The following is a 16364-nucleotide window of genomic DNA, read 5'->3' on the forward strand; positions in this document are numbered from 1 at the left end:
GCCTTCAACAGAGGAGGAGAAAAATTACATGGACACTGTTCCGTATGCCTATGTCATTGGTTGCATTATTTATGCGATGGTTTGCACAAGACCAGACATATCATATACAATGGGAGTTGTTAGAAGATTCATTAGTAACCCGGGTAGACAACATTGAGAACTAGTAAAGTGGATACTACGATACTTAAGAGGAAATATGTGTCTCGCTTTTTGTTTTCGAAAGTCTAATATGGGTTTGAAGGATATGTTGATGCTAACAATGGTGGTGATATTGATAGTAGGGAGAACACAACATTGTACAATTATACTCTAAGAGATACTACAATCAGTTGAGTTTCAAAATTGTAGAAGATTGTTGCTCTCTCTAGTTGTGAGGCAGAGTATGTTATTGTGACAGAGCCTGTTAAGGAGATGATTTGATACAACCCTTTTTGCGAGAATTGGGTCAAGACTACAAGGAAAGTGTGTTGCGATGCGACAGTCAGAGTGTCATTTATTTGGCAAAGAATTCCGTTTATCATGGAAGGACAAAGCATATACAAGTTCGTTATCATTTCATCCGGTCAGCTTTAGAAGATGGAATATTAGTTCTTGGGAAGATTCCCGGGAGTGAGAATCTAGCTGATATACTGACGAAAGCTGTGACAAATGAGAAACTTGAATGGAAAGTTGGTTTTCTTCTTTAAGACATTGAATGGAAAGTTGTTATCGATCGAGAGATGATGAAGTTAGTCTCCAAGTGGGTGATTATTAAGTTATGGAGCCTACACTTATAATAAGCTCTACAATTGTCAATTAGAGTTTATTGGGTTTGTATTTGATTTTGGGCTTGGGTCTGACCAAGAGTTATTTAGGTATTATTACCTGAATGTTTTTACCTTATAAATATGTGATTATTAAGAGTTTACATATACTAGACATAATTCTAGAGAGATAAAGTCTGAGGCAAAAACTTTATATTCATTCTTCTTCTTCATAGTGAAATCTGTTGGCGGCTGAAGTGGACGTAGCTTAATTTGAGTGAACCACTATAAATATGTGTCTTCTTGTGTTCTTCTTTCTTGCGTTTTTACAGATCGTTTCAAGCAGGTCGGATTTGGGAGATATAAATCCTAACACAAAACAAATTTTCACCGTTCATAACGTAGCCCTTGAAATAACCAACAAGTTGTCAACGTTTGAAGTTGATCAAAATGTGCAAACTCTGACAAACAAAAATCTTCTCCAATTGCACCTCAAACCCCCTAAATCTTCTTTTTTTCTCTCTTTCTCTCTTATTATTATTATGTAAAATCCACTGAAAAGCCTAAATAAAAAATAATGTCTCTTCACATTATATACTCTTGGCCTAAATAAAGTCCACAACAAATTGAGTCTCTCCAACTAGGAGAACAAGCCCAACAAACTTCCCCGACTAACAACTGAGCGATTGAACTCGAACATATTTCATGACAACATATTTGTCATCATATATGATCAATTATCATATTTTCTTTGCAATAAGCCTTTACAACAAACCGAGCCTTATATATAGGTTAATTATTCTCATCTTGCTTCAACCGATAAAACCATCGATTTTTCAAAGCCTTACTGCTCTTATGCAGCCTTGTTACCTCAAAAGTGTTATTCACTTGCATCTCATCTTCCCTGGCATTCATCAATTCCTTTTTATTCTCACTTTCTAATGCTTCTTGAAAACTCTTAAGTTCTTCACCATTAGTGAAAAATATATACTCATTTGTTGGGTATCTAATTGAAGGATGTATCTCTCGAGTAGACCGTCTTGGTTCATTAAAAGAAATTGACTTATCAACATTTTCATTCCCTTACTGATTGTCATTTCTATCATTAGCTTCACTACTAAAGCCAACATCAATAAAATCATTAGTTTTTAAAGGATTACCAACATCTAAATATATACCTTGATTTTCAGTTTGATCGTTGTTAATGCTGATTGAGTTAGGAGCAACTATAATTGAATTCATTTCAACTATCTTCTCGTTTACTTGAGTGAGAACAACCTCGTCTACATTGTCGATATCTTTAATAGTATAATCCTCCATAAATACATCATCACGACTACGAATAAGCTTCTTATTAATCGGATCAAAAAATCGATATCTAAATTAATCAAGTCCATAACCGACAAACACACACTTATTGATCTTGTCTTCCAACTTTAACCTCTCATCTTTAGGAACATGCATATAAGCCATACACCCAAATACTCTAAGATGATCATAATAGACATTTTTACCACTCCAAACATGGTTCGAGACATTAAAGTTTAAAGAGACATATGATGTGATATTTAACACATGTACCACTGTACTCAATACTTCACCCAAAAAGTATTTTGGCAACTTTGTTTGTGAAAGAACACATATCACCCTTTCTACCAGTATCACATTTATTCTTTCAACCAACCCATTTAATTAACTGTGGTATTTTTTTAGGCGATTTTTGGTGATGAATACATTGATGTCGACAATACTCATCAAAAGGCCTAATGTACTCTCCCCCACCAATTGTAAGTGCATTTCTTCGAGATATAGTTGATCAATTATGAATTCAAACAATAGAGTTTAATTATCTTGAGGGTTTTTTATGTGCTCGAACATCAATATTTTGAAGTTCACGAAAAAGCTTAATATTTCAACCACGTACCATGAGGTTAAATTTTGCTTCTCTTTTTAAAGTTATGTGCTTTAAACTCTAGACCTCAAAGTGTTTTTTTTTTCATTTTCATTCTAGACATACTTGATGTATATCTGATAGAATCAATACAATTATGTTATTTCATTTAGTACAATCGGATAAAAGTTTAGGCAAACAATAAGTGGTAATTTTAATATCTCAACCACTATGAGTATTTTTTCATCGTATATTTTTCTGTGACCGACGTATATCCGATAGAATCGATACATTTTTTTTCTTGTGTTTAACAATCTTTACAAGAGTCTAAGTTGAGCAACAAGTGGTGATTTTAATATCTTAACCAACACAATCTTATTTTTTAGAATATTAAAAAGAAAGAAATCAACAAGAGACTGTCTATCTCAAAATTTTCATATTCTGTAAATGAATATTGCAGTCTTATAGGTAGTTATATTGCCTTATACTTATTACTTAAAATATAACAGGAGATATAATTTTTCATATTCTGTCTTAAAATGTATAACTTCTAAAACCAAAACCATATGCATACATATTGTCACCATTCAATGAAGCGTTAAACCACATCGTCCATGTGACCTCAAATGTAGTAATAAATTGGTTGAAGTTTCACCGGAAAATAAGAAATCATAATCGAAAAATGCTAATCCTTATACACAAATTCAAAATTAACTCTCACGTAATCTACCAATATTCTCCAATCACATAGAACAATTATGAATCAATTAATACAAGTGTGCACAATTCTAACTAACAAAACTAATAAGAGTTTGTTAGATTTTGTGACCTATATGGGTTTTGATCGGGATTTAGGTCTAGGCTCGCGATGTAATAAAATAAAATCCTACTATTTGATATTGGGCCCACTAGACCCAGTTTTGTAACCTATAAATATATGGTCTTAGTTAGAGTTTTATTCACACACAAAATATTTGTCATTATTCTTCACTCTCTTTCTAAGTTTCATTCTTCTATTTTAAACATAGTGAATTGTTTCCAACTCTGCATGTGCTTTTTTCGTCTTGGATTTTCACGTAAATCTTGTGTTATTTACGTGTTTTCTTGATTAATAATTTGTCTCTTCTATATCTTGATTAGTGTCATATTCATATCATGTTTTTCAATAATTGGTATCAAAGTCTTTAGCTTTTTTTATTCTGAGACTATATTTATTTTTGGAGATGTCAAACAATATTCTGTTATTGGATCACAACACCAGATTTCTTTATGCCAAATAAAGATGCGAGGTTTGCTCACTCAGATGAATTTGGACGAAACTCTATTAGGGTTTGATAAAATACACAGTTCATGGACAGTATAAGAGAAAATGAGGAAGGATCGCAAAGTTATGTCTCATATACATCTACATATATCAAACAATATTCTACACGATGTTCTGAAAGAGACGGGTGTTGTTGGGTTATGTTTGAAGCTAGAACAACTATGTATGAAAAAAATTCTTACTAATAAGTTGCATCTGGAGTAGCGATTATATTTTCATCGTATGTTAGAAGGTACGCCTCTACAAGAACATTTATCGGCATTTAAAGAAACTATGCTGATTTGGAAGCCTTAGAAGTCAAGTATGACGATGAAGATCTAGCTTAAGTTTTGTTGTGTTCGTTGCCCCCATCATATATTACGTTTCTTGATAATATGTTATTTAGTCGTGATATTATCACGACTAATGATTTTTATAATGCATTATTCTCTAAGGAGAAAATAAAATATATTGTTTGATAGGATCAGTGCAACCAATAGAGACGGGGGTCTGACTATTGTTAGCAACTTCTGATAAACGAATTGATAGAAATCCTGTTAGGGATTAATGTCACTTTCTATTCTTCACAAACCCTTGCAAACTCTTGAAACGATTCAAGTACGGAACTATTTTCTTAGATTTGAAGCTTTGAACTAATGAGAATGAAAGCCAGAATGTAAAGAATACAGCAAGTTGTTTATGGATGTTCGGAGCAAACTCTCCTACGTCACACATTCTTCCAACAACCGGAAGGATTTCACTAAACTTCTTTGAATCAAATACAGTTTACTGACTAGCTAACACTCTGTTGAATAGAACAAACTCGATTCAACTTACAATATGATCAAGAATATCTCTCAACTAGACAATGTTTTTATTCTATCTCTCTTGAACTTGGAAGATGATGAAATCAGTAAGTGCAAGAGTGAATTCAGAATATTCAATTCGGTAACCGGTAAAAGTTGTTTGTCCATTGTCCTTTGGCATCTATATATGTAGTAGAAGGGCACCAACGGTCGAATCTTCTGCATGGACACGTGGCAAGCATCCATTGGAAAGCCGCCCATAGTACACGAGTACCGCAGGCACTATGCACATGGATCGTGGTCGTACCATACTGGTACGTGTGCCAAATATTCTTCTGTAATTGTCCTGCACAGAATAAGTAGTGGAAAGAATATTTACTTACGTGGCATTCAGTCATTTGATACAAATAACTGGCGTACTGGATTGCACAGATGAGTGGAGCAGAAGTAGCGTACAGTTAGTTGATCGTGGGTAGACATATGATAACTTCAAACAACTGTTGAAGCGAGGCATTAGACGTGCTCCATTAGACTGCCAAATCTAAGGGAGTTAGACGTCAACGTCTAATAGCGAGTTCTATTAGACCACCAAGTCTAATGGAGTTAGACTGCAACGTCTAACTACGTTTCACTTTAGACTTGTCTGAAGGAGTTAGACGTCAACGTCTAACTTCACATCCCATTAGACTAACACGTCTAATGGAGTTAGATTGCACGTCTAATTTCGCATCTTATTAGACTAACACGTCTAATGGAGTTAGACTGCACATCTAACTTCGTATTTGTTAGACTGCACATCTAATTACGCATCTGTTAGATTGCACGTCTAACTACGCATCTGTTAGACTGCACGTCTAATTACGCATCTGTTAGACTGTACGTTTAACTACGCATCTGTTAGATTGCACGTCTAACTACGTATTACTTCAGACTTGTCTGAAGGAGTTAGACGGCAATGTCTAACTTCGCATCTCATTAGACTAACACATCTAATGGAGTTAGACTGCACGCCTAACTACGTATCTATTAGACTGCACGTCTAACATAGCAACACGTCTAATTAGCCTTCTTAGACCACGTCTAAAGCAGAATAGTCTGATGCTCCTGCATAAAAAGAATTTAGACGACTTAGCTTCATTCTTATTTAAGTTTTACTCATACATCATCAAAATAACATTAGTCAAACTAATTTGACTCAACATTGTTAGTCATTCCGAAGGTCCGGTAGATGGCCTTACTGCTGGAGGAAGAACTCAAAAAAATGTTCAAAAAGTAATGATAGAGATAGATTGAAGTCCATAAAACATTGAAAGACTTGCAATTACTGCAAGAAATGAGGCCACATAAAATTTGAGTGTTGTAAGCTACAAAATAAAGGTAAGAAAAGGGTATTAATTTGACTAAAAAGCAGACTTCAAATTTCAGTGAATCTAGTATTATCGAAGCTGAAGACAGTGAACTTCTCATGGCTTCTGTTTGCAACACGAGATCGCAAGATGAATGGATACTCGATTATGGCTGTACATATCATATAAGTATGTCCCAATCGGGACTGATTTTCAACATATGACTAATGAAGACTTGGTTAGTTTTCAATAGTTTGGTACTCGACAATGTTTTGACACAGATATCATTTAATTGGCACTTCTTTGAGATGTCAGAGGAATAACTACAATACAATGTGTTCCTCGAGTTGTAACAACATGATATTCATCATATACATGTTAATGTGAGCCGTATGATCTTTATTCTCGGCATACATGGTCAGGCGGGGTAGCTTTATCTCATGAGGGCCACAACTCTCTTTGATTCCTTTAGGCCATGTTTTCAACCATTTAATCGGTGTGTCGACCACCCTTTAGTTAGAACCTCGATCTGTGTTAAGTCTGAGTCGAGAAAAAATTAATAGAGACAAGTTGTGTAACCCTTATGCCCGTACATGTCATAAACTTAATAAGCACCCAATTTTCTATTCATCTTTTTATTTGAAAAACATGGTGCAAAATTTATTTTGGTGTGTGATAAATCTCACAATCACACAAGCATGCACCCTTCTTTCTCACCTTTATGATTCACTATAAAAAAGGAAAATTACATAAGAAACCACAAACAACTAGATATATTAAAACCGCTAAGATTTGATTTTGATATATATATATATTTTATTTTGTAATGGGCTAAACAAAATGCAAACAAAGGGCTCAATTCTCCAACCGCTGAAGATGAAGAACAGCCGCTTCTACTCTCCGATGAAGATCGATGAACAAAGCTCTTCTCCTGCTCGCTCTTCATCTCCTTCCGTTGAAGAACGAAGAACGTCGAACAACACGAACAATTTCATCGATTCTCCACTCCTCCAGCAGGTATGTCGCTTAGTTTTTTATTGCATTTGCCTAATCTCAGTTTACTGGTTGTCAAGAATCGTTTTTCTTAATCATTGTTGTGACAACAGCTTGTTTCAGTTTGGGGATCAATACCCACTCTGATATCAAATGATAGACGACTGAGGAAACTCGAATAATCCGTTGGTCCTTCTTTAGCTGAACATTAGACTGATCCGATATGAGCAACAACTACACGTTCGCCAAATGTCGTACACTTATCACGAACAACTTTCGAACGGCAGCCACGAGTTTTTCTCCTTGGTTGTCTACTATGGAGATCGACGGGACACTTTACTCAAAAACGTCCTCTTTTACTAGGGAATTGTCTGTTTTCCTTAAAAAAGCATGTTTCTTCTCAACCCAGATGAACAAAGAAACGTTGAACATCTTTGAGGAGGTGACTACAAATTTCGACTCTCACTCAACTGCACGCCGTCTGCAACAGTGTGTTGTGAATGGAGTACCCAACACAGGAATGAGTCTTCATTGCGACATTTTGAAGAAAGGGAACTGTTTGGATTTGTTTGCCTGGAATGTTCTCCTGAATATGTATGTTAAGTTAGACCTATTGTCCCATGCAATCACGCTGTTCGATGAAATGCCCGAGAGAAATACCATCTCTTTCGTGACAATGATTCAGGGATATGTGCAGTCTTTACGGTTTGTTGAGGCTTTAGATTTGTTTCTGAGACTACATAGAGAAGGCCACGAGCTTAATCCATTTGTTTTCACAACTATTCTCAAACTGCTTGTTAGTATGGAATCAGCAGAGATGTCATGGAGGTTCCATGCTTGTATATATAAGCTTGGGCATGTTTCCAATACCTTTGTTGCCACTGCTCTTATTGATTCCTATTCTGTTTCTGGCTTTGTTAATGTTGCTGAGGATGTATTTGATTCAATTATTGACAAGGACATGGTTTCTTGGACAGGCATGATAGGATGTTATTCAGAGAATGGTTATTTTGAACAAGCATTGCAGTTTTTTTCTCAAATGAGATGTACAGGATTGAAGCCTAACAACTACACATTTGCAAGTGTGATTAAAGCTTGTCTTGGTCTTGAAGCCCATGACATTGCTCAAGGTGTTCATGCATGTACATTGAAAATGAACTATGAGGTGGATCCTTATGTCGGACCAGCTCTTCTCGAATTGTATTCAAGATGTGGAGAAGACATGGATGATGTTGAGAAAGTATTCAACGAAATTCCCGAAAAAGATGTAGTGTCTTGGAGTTTCATGATTGCAAGGTACTCGCAGAATAACCGAAGCAACGAAGCCATTGAGGTTTTCCGTAGAATGCAAGGTACTCACTTTGTTCTTCCTAATCAATTTACTTTCACTAGCTTGTTGCAAGCTTGTGCGAATACAAAAAATCTTGAATTAGGAAGCCAGATTCATACCTTTGTTATGAAAGTCGGTTTAGATTCTGTTGTGTTTGTTTCAAACGCTCTTATGGACGTATATGCTAAATGTGGTCGGATAGAAATATCGATGAAACTATTTCGGGAATGCACCAACACAAATGAAGTGTCGTGGAACACGATAATTGTGGGTTATGTTAGTTTGGGAGATGGGGAAATGGTTTTGAGCTTGTTTTTGAATATGCTTAGAAACCGAATTCACCCTACCGAGGTGACCTACTCGACTGTTGTTCGTGCTTGTGCCGGATTAGCATCAATGGAGACTGGTTCTCAGTTACATTCCTTAACCGTAAAAACTTTATATAACCTTGACTCGATAGTTGCTAATTCTTTAATCGACATGTATGGAAAATGTGGTAGTATCGTTAACGCGCAATTGGTTTTTGACGAAATGAACGAACAGGATATAGTTTCATGGAACACAATGATCTCAGTTTATTCCATGCACGGTCGAGGGGACGAAGCGTTAAAAACCTTCGAAAGAATGAAGAAAATCGGTTGTAAACCGAACAAGACGACGTTTATCGGAGTCCTTTCTGCTTGTACAAACACAGGGTTATTAGAGAAAGGCGAAGAATACTTTACTTCCATGGTTAAAGACTATAACATCGAGCCTAGCGGAGAACACTATACTTGTATGGTAGGTCTATTTGGAAGATGTCGACTTTTCGATAAGGCGGTTAAGTTGATTCGAGAAATTCCTTTCGAGCCTAACGTGTCGGTTTGGCGAGCTTTGCTTAGTTCTTGTGTTGTTCATAAAGAGATTGAGGTTGGCTTAGAATGTGTGGAAAGTTTGCTTAGAATAATGGATCCTGAAGACGATGGATCGTATGTTTTGGTTTCGAATATGTATGCTATCGCGAAGAAATGGGATGAAGTGCGTTTCGTTAGGGAGAGTATGAAAAGGAAAGGGGTGAAGAAAGAACCGGGTTTGAGTTGGATAGAGTATCAAGGCATTGTTCATTACTTTTCAGTCGGGGGGAAGAACAATAACAACAACAATTCAGATTATGATACTAGGTTGATTCATGGAATGTTGGTATGGTTGAAAATGAAAGTAAGCAGGGCAGGTTTTGTTCCCAATTGTGATGTTGTTTTGTTAGATGTTGATGATAATGAGAAATCTAATCTATTGTGGATGCATAGCGAGAGATTGGCTTTGGCGTTTGCATTGGTTCGGACCCCATCTGGAAGTCTAGTTCGGATTATAAAGAATCTAAGAATATGTTTGGATTGTCATGCTGTTATGAAGTTTGTTTCGAAGGTTGTGGACCGAGAAATCGTTGTTAGGGATGTAAATCGGTTTCATCACTTTCGCGATGGAATTTGCTCGTGCAATGATTATTGGTAAATTCAAATTCTTCTGTCATTAAAGTTGTTTAATTAAACTTTTTTTTTCATCTTAAAAAAAATGAAATAGTTAATATAGTTTTGACTTAACTTACTAATTTCATTTTCTCCTTCAATTAAAACATAATATTTATTGAATTATTTTAATATTTTAATAAAAGGTAATTGTAGTTGAGATATGTGGTGCAGGCATGAATTCTTTATTATAAATATTTGCGTGGGTAATTCAGAAACTTACAACTTTATATTTTTAAATTTTGACTATGTAAAAGAGTATTTTTAAAATGAATTAATTTAACTAATATTTATTTTAACATTTTGGTGAGATTAAAAAAATGAATGACTATACTGAAAAAATATAGATAAAATTAATGAGACTAAAATCTTAAGAAACATAGGAGGATCTCATTTCTAAATAACATATTTAATTTTAAGCAGGCCAATACATAACAATGGAATCATATATCAGCTAGCAAAACACACAAATAAGGGAACAATAAACATGGAGGTTGTTTTATTATTAAAATTTAATTAAACAATTTTCTTTTAATCTTTTTAAAAGAAAAATAAATAGTTTAGATACATAACTTACACCAAAACTGTGAAAATGAAAATGAAATACACTAATTCAATTCTTTTAAATTATAACTTGTTTGATGTAAAAAAAATTATTTTTTTCACAATCAAATAAGAAAAATAACATAGAAGTAAGTGGGGGCGTTCCGAGAATCGAACTCGGGACCTCTTGCACCCAAAGCAAGAATCATACCACTAGACCAAACGCCCAATTGTTTTTTTATAACAATTTCGTAAATTAATATTTATGATATTAAAGTTAATATAAATGTTATTTCCTAAGATTTTCAATTTTTTTTATGAAACTGTAACATATGGTATAAGATAATTTTTGGATTGAAATGGCCGTAACAAAGTAAATAATTTATAATGTGCTTGATAAGAAAATGTATTCATATAAAAATTTTAAAATATGATGAAAGTGTATCATTTATAGTGTTATTTGATGAAAGTGTATCATTTATAGCGTTAATTGATGTAAGGTTAATTGAAAATATAATTAAGTTTTTTGTATGAAAAAATTTACTTTGGTTAATATTTATTATATATTTTTTTAATAATTACTTCAATCATTTTATAAATAAATTCCAAATAGAGGAAAACAAGACATCTTATAAATTTCAGAAAGTTACAATATCAGTTTCTAACCTCAACTTACAAAATCATTTTTTCTCATAATTAGCTTTAGGAAATGACCCTATGTCTTATCATTTGGTAGATTTTCAACATAAAATGTATTGATTAAGATAGTTTTGGATTATTTCAAAAGTGGACAGCAGGTTCCCAAGAACAGGGGAGATCACTGTTTTGGTTAAGTTCAATGCCATTTCATGCTCAAAATATAAATACTTTCCTTTACAATCTCTTAATAGAATCTCACCCTATAATGTTCAATTGTGCAGTTAGCCATAGGCTAGATATTGTCGTGGAGTTTCTGTTTTTCTTTTTTTGAAACTCATTCCCCGAACAAATATCAATGAAAAGTTTTGTGAAAGTTTGTTTATCTCAATTGTATTTTCTAATTTCGCTTTTTGTTTTAGACTATTACTCATAATTATCTCGCTGCACTTTGAACATAAATTCTCTTTTGATCTTTGAGATCAAGAACCGGTAACACTAGTTACAGATTTAAGTCGTAACACTTTCATAATTCAAATCCTAACTCATCAACCTAGTCTCTAATTGCACTTTGGCAGAATGCCAAGTCACTAAAACAAGCACATCACATGACAAAAGTGTTCCTATGTGACTTCAAGCTTGAATGAAAAATAAAATCTTGTTTAAAAGGGTTTTATATATACAAAATAATAGTTGAATTCGGGCGGATTTGCAATTGCATACATTGCCATCAAAGCTCAAATCCGAGGCAGAAAGAACTATTTCATATATGAAAATTGGAAGAAAAAAAACTCAACTTATGTCTTCATCAGCTTCATACCTACATAATAACATGTCATTAAAGAAAACTGTGTTAACATTTTCAAAGAGCAAATACTCATGTTCGCAAGGTCATGAAAACTAAAAAACCATATTCGAGACACACATTTAAGAGCTTATTCTTAAGGGTTATTTGTATTTAATCTAAGAGCTTGTTTTTTCTTTGGCAAAAAAATTAGTCATTCCTCTAAAATATTTGAACTATTCATAACAAAAACTTACATGAAATTAAAACCTTTAGCAAAAAGAAAAAGGAGAAAGGGTATACCTGAAATGTTTTTTGCAGCAATCATCTCTTTGTGTAATTGTTGAGCAAATTCAGGCATGTCTAGAGTATTATAAAATTGAATCATAGTAGTAAAAGTGATACTATCAGGTTTCAATTTTCTTTCCTTCATTGACATATACAATTCGCCAATCTTTCTAACATCACCCGCCATACCATAAGCATAGATAACACAGTTGAAGAAAGCTGTGTCCAAAACCACATCCGAATTCTCCACTTGCCTCATAACCGAATCAACCTTAGTTACAAGCCCGCATTTACTATAAGCGCTCACAACCGAACAATACGTGACAGTATTCGGTTTCATTCCTCCATCTTTCATTCTCAAAAAATATTCTTCCATTTTCTGAATATCACCTGCTTTCCCAAACATCTCAATGAAAATATTAAAAGTTACAATTGTCGGAGAATAGAATCTTTTTTGCATGAATTCCATTACAGATTCCATCTTTTCGTACATTCTCGATTTCCCGTACGATCTAATTAAGATGTTGAAGGTTCTAATATCTGGTTTTACTCCCATAAGCTGGAACTCGTCAAACCATTTCTCCATTCTCTCTATATCCCCATATTTACCATAAGCGCCGATAATCGAATTAAATGTGAAGACATCCGGAAGACATGTCCCACTTTCAATCATATCCGTTAAAACGCTTTCCATCTGATTAAATTGTTTTGTCTTTCCGTATCCATCGATTATGGTATTGTAGGTAACGTCGTTACAATCGATCCCAAGATATGACATTTCGGTAAGAACGCCTTTAATGAGGTCAAAGCGACAGCTTTTGATGCAGCAGTTGATAAGAGTGGAGAACATATAGACATCCGGTTTACAGTTGGCGGCAGATTTCATCTCATCTAGAATGAAGAATGCTTCATCGAGAAAACCGTTCAGGCCATAGGCACCAATAAGCGCGGTGTATACATCAATCGTGGGCTGGATTCCATCCGATCGCATGATCTCAAACAGAAGACCGACTTGCTTTGGCTGGTTGCATTTGCCAAGCATTATTAACAGTTTGGTGTAAGTTTGGCATCTTGGCTCATACCAAAGTTGCTTGCGAAGCAGACTGAAAATCTATAAGTAGGATATCCATATGGCTATTTGTTAATTCAAGAGTTTAATCTTGGAATTTCTTGTATGCTAAATAAATACTAAATGAAGTTTCATATAACTATTACTCTCACTTTTTACTCTAGCGATTTTCTAATGTTATTGTGAGGGTGACAAAATACCAGTATCCAAATAGGTTCAGTTATTTTTGTTTCCATGAAGTGAACAGAAAGTGTACTGACCTTGAGAGCCGATTCCCACTGTTTTTCTCGAATTGCCACATCCAGCGAGTCCAAAACCGCCTTAGGCCATAGCTGACTGTACTTGGTCGAGTTAGCTTTACACTCAATGGCTTTAATGGCAGCCTCTGTTCGAAGAATCCGAGAAAGGTCCTTTTGGGGTTCTCTCTGAAGACCTTGAGAAATAGACTCGGAGTTCTTCTTGGCAGACATGATTTGCGATAAGCGCGGTCTCCTTGAGACTGCAACTGGATCATCCACAACTTTTGTTGAACAACTGGTGGATGTCAGCAAGAAGATCTTCATTTCTTTAGTAAACCACATGAAAGTGAGCAACAAAGAAAAGGAGAAATTAACTAAATTAGTCAAAAGAAAGAAAAGGAGAATAATTTTGTAACATATAATTTGAAGGGAGCTTGTCAAAGGATTGGATTAAATGGTTAGCAACTTTAATAACAAAACCTAATTGTAAAACTAATCCATTTCTAGTTATGGTTGTGGTTTACCAAATCATGACAAAATTAAGACTGCATTAGTTTTTTTTCCCAAAAAAAAAGACTGCATTAGGTTCAGTATATGCGAAGCATAAATAAATCAAGAACAAGTGAAATAATGTTAGGTTAGGAGGCAATTGCGTTGATTGAGTGAGTTGAGTCTCGGTTGGAAAGTTGGGCAATAGGTCATCCTTCAATCCAAATGCCAAAACTTAAAAAACAAGAGTTCTTCCTAACAGGTTTTCCGAAAATTCATCTTTCCACCTGAGGTTGCACTTTTCAGCTCGTTTCGATGTTATTCCTAAAAAAGCAGACTTGATAGATTTTGAAATTTCAGATTTCGGAAATCTAACAGACATTTTGTTTTCAGCAAATAAAATCTAAATTCATCTAGATATCATGCAATTGATTTCAGACAGTAATAGATAACCTACTCAACTTTACTTTGGCAGAATGTCATGTCACTTGAACAAGTTATGAATCTGAAACAAGATACCTTTAATCATTTCAACTTTAAACACATCTAGATCATAAGATTAAATAATGAAATCCAAAACCAACTTCTAGGCCAAGTATCTATGAAAGACACAAGATCTTGATCAAACAATCTCAATCAAATACAAGACTGTTTTGAATTTGAAACTATGAATATGAAAAGGTTTTGATTGGATTTCAGCTACATTCTCTAGATGAAGTCCATTCTAAATCATTTTAACATAAACCTAGAGTGCATTAAACCTAATAATAAGAAATGAAGCATCAATAGTTTCAAAATCAAATTGCATTTCATTAAATCAACAATTTAACAACAAAAATGGAGCATCAATAGTTTGAAAATCAACTTGCATTTCATTAAATCAACAATTTAACAACAAGAAATGGAGCATCAATAGTTTGAAAATCAACTTGCATTTCATTAAATCAACAAATTTGATACAATCTATTGACCTATTACAATATTAAGTCATTCTAATATAACATCAAGTGATCCTGACACATTAGGTGATAGAGAATCCAAATTTTACTAATATTTTGATTAACTACAAATGAAAGATTATCACAATTTATACTACTCTAACAAAAGCTAATATCATAAAAGATGGCCTAATGCCCAACTTACTCAATCAGCCCAATTGCCTCATAACCTAACCCTATCTCACGTATCAGTTATGATTCTCTAACAAAATTGCTTCATAATGAGTGTGGGAGGATGTGATGCATAAATAAAATCTTAAACTGTGAAGCATGTCGGATTCACAAAGGTATATACTTTATCTATATAAATAACAAAATTCTCAAAGATTGAGAGCTCCAACAATTATGTGCATAAACAGGTTGGTTGAGTCGTTTATTCCACCGAAAAAGTCATCTTATCCGTTGGGGTCGGTTTTCCAAAAACTCCAACCATCGGTTATCAAATAGTTAAATGACATATGCTAGTTATTTACAAAAACTTTTTTTAGCACATTTCAGTCCATCTCATGCACATTTTCAGCATGTTGATATAACTTTTCATTCACCACCAAATTTACAGACATCTATCTCTAGTCTCTACATATAACAAACAACAAAATTCAGATTATCAAATAAATACTGAATCAAATAAGTTTAACAAATCAAATAAAAAACCCTGACAGTACATTATTAGCAATTTCAGTTTCTAGTTCATAAGTAACTAAACAGTTCTAAAGCCTAACAAAGAATTAGAATCAATTCCGCCCTTCCTTCTGTTTCTCCCCTGCTAATTAGAATGCATTAAAATACACAGAAACAATTGGAAAGCAACAGTTTTGACTAACTTGTTTCTGTTTAAGCTACAGTTCACTGTGAGTATCATCCATATGAAAATAATTTATAATCTCTCATGCAGCAAACAACCAGGATGTTGTGGACGATAAAAATACTTAAGAACATGACAGTGAGGGAATAAATACGAATTAGCGTCGGAAACCCTACCTTATTGAAGAAACCCAAATAAGTTAATTCAATTACTTCCTCCTCGAAGCGTCACTTTGCAATACATAAAGAAGAATCATTCATCGCAATGGAAATTCATTGTAATCTGCAGTCAGAAACTCAAAATTTGAAGATGAACATTGAACAAACAAAGAAACGACGTCGTTTGCATTTTTCCTGCAGAAAATAACCCGGCTGACTATTGCTCAACAAGTATTTTTTGTCCTCACCTATTCAATTTTGTTTGTTTTAAATATATATATATATATATATATATATATATTTTATTTATTTTCAATAAAAAAATTTAAAAAATATTCTTTAATGTGTTATTGTCTCCCTCTAACTAATTATATATTATTTTATTATAAATCATATTGATATATGTATCATTTTATAAGCTTAAAAATAGATAGGTTA

General features: G+C 34.0%; 2 protein-coding genes and 1 non-coding gene across 3 annotated transcripts; 1 reads left to right on the forward strand and 2 right to left on the reverse strand.

Moving 5' to 3' along the window:
• The first annotated feature begins 6939 nt into the window (after positions 1-6939).
• Positions 6940-9913, forward strand: LOC124942584 (putative pentatricopeptide repeat-containing protein At5g13230, mitochondrial). Its single transcript, XM_047483115.1, has 2 exons — positions 6940-7106; positions 7196-9913. The coding sequence occupies exon 2, from the start codon at positions 7306-7308 to the stop codon at positions 9901-9903; it is 2598 nt and encodes an 865-aa protein (XP_047339071.1). The 5' UTR covers positions 6940-7106; positions 7196-7305; the 3' UTR covers positions 9904-9913.
• Positions 9914-10616: 703 nt separating this feature from the next.
• TRNAP-UGG lies at positions 10617-10688 on the reverse strand. The gene has a single exon. It is a non-coding gene; the product is annotated as a tRNA-Pro (tRNA).
• Positions 10689-11683: 995 nt separating this feature from the next.
• Positions 11684-16084, reverse strand: LOC124942554 (pentatricopeptide repeat-containing protein At3g53170). Its single transcript, XM_047483080.1, has 4 exons — positions 15945-16084; positions 13498-13802; positions 12184-13279; positions 11684-11916 (listed from the first exon to the last, which is right to left on the reverse strand). Exons 2-4 carry the CDS (start codon positions 13798-13800, stop codon positions 11894-11896), a joined length of 1422 nt encoding a protein of 473 aa, XP_047339036.1. The 5' UTR covers positions 13801-13802; positions 15945-16084; the 3' UTR covers positions 11684-11893.
• Positions 16085-16364: the final 280 nt, after the last annotated feature.

This window comes from Impatiens glandulifera, chromosome 6 (assembly GCF_907164915.1).
Source record: "Impatiens glandulifera chromosome 6, dImpGla2.1, whole genome shotgun sequence".
NCBI lineage: Eukaryota > Viridiplantae > Streptophyta > Magnoliopsida > Ericales > Balsaminaceae > Impatiens > Impatiens glandulifera.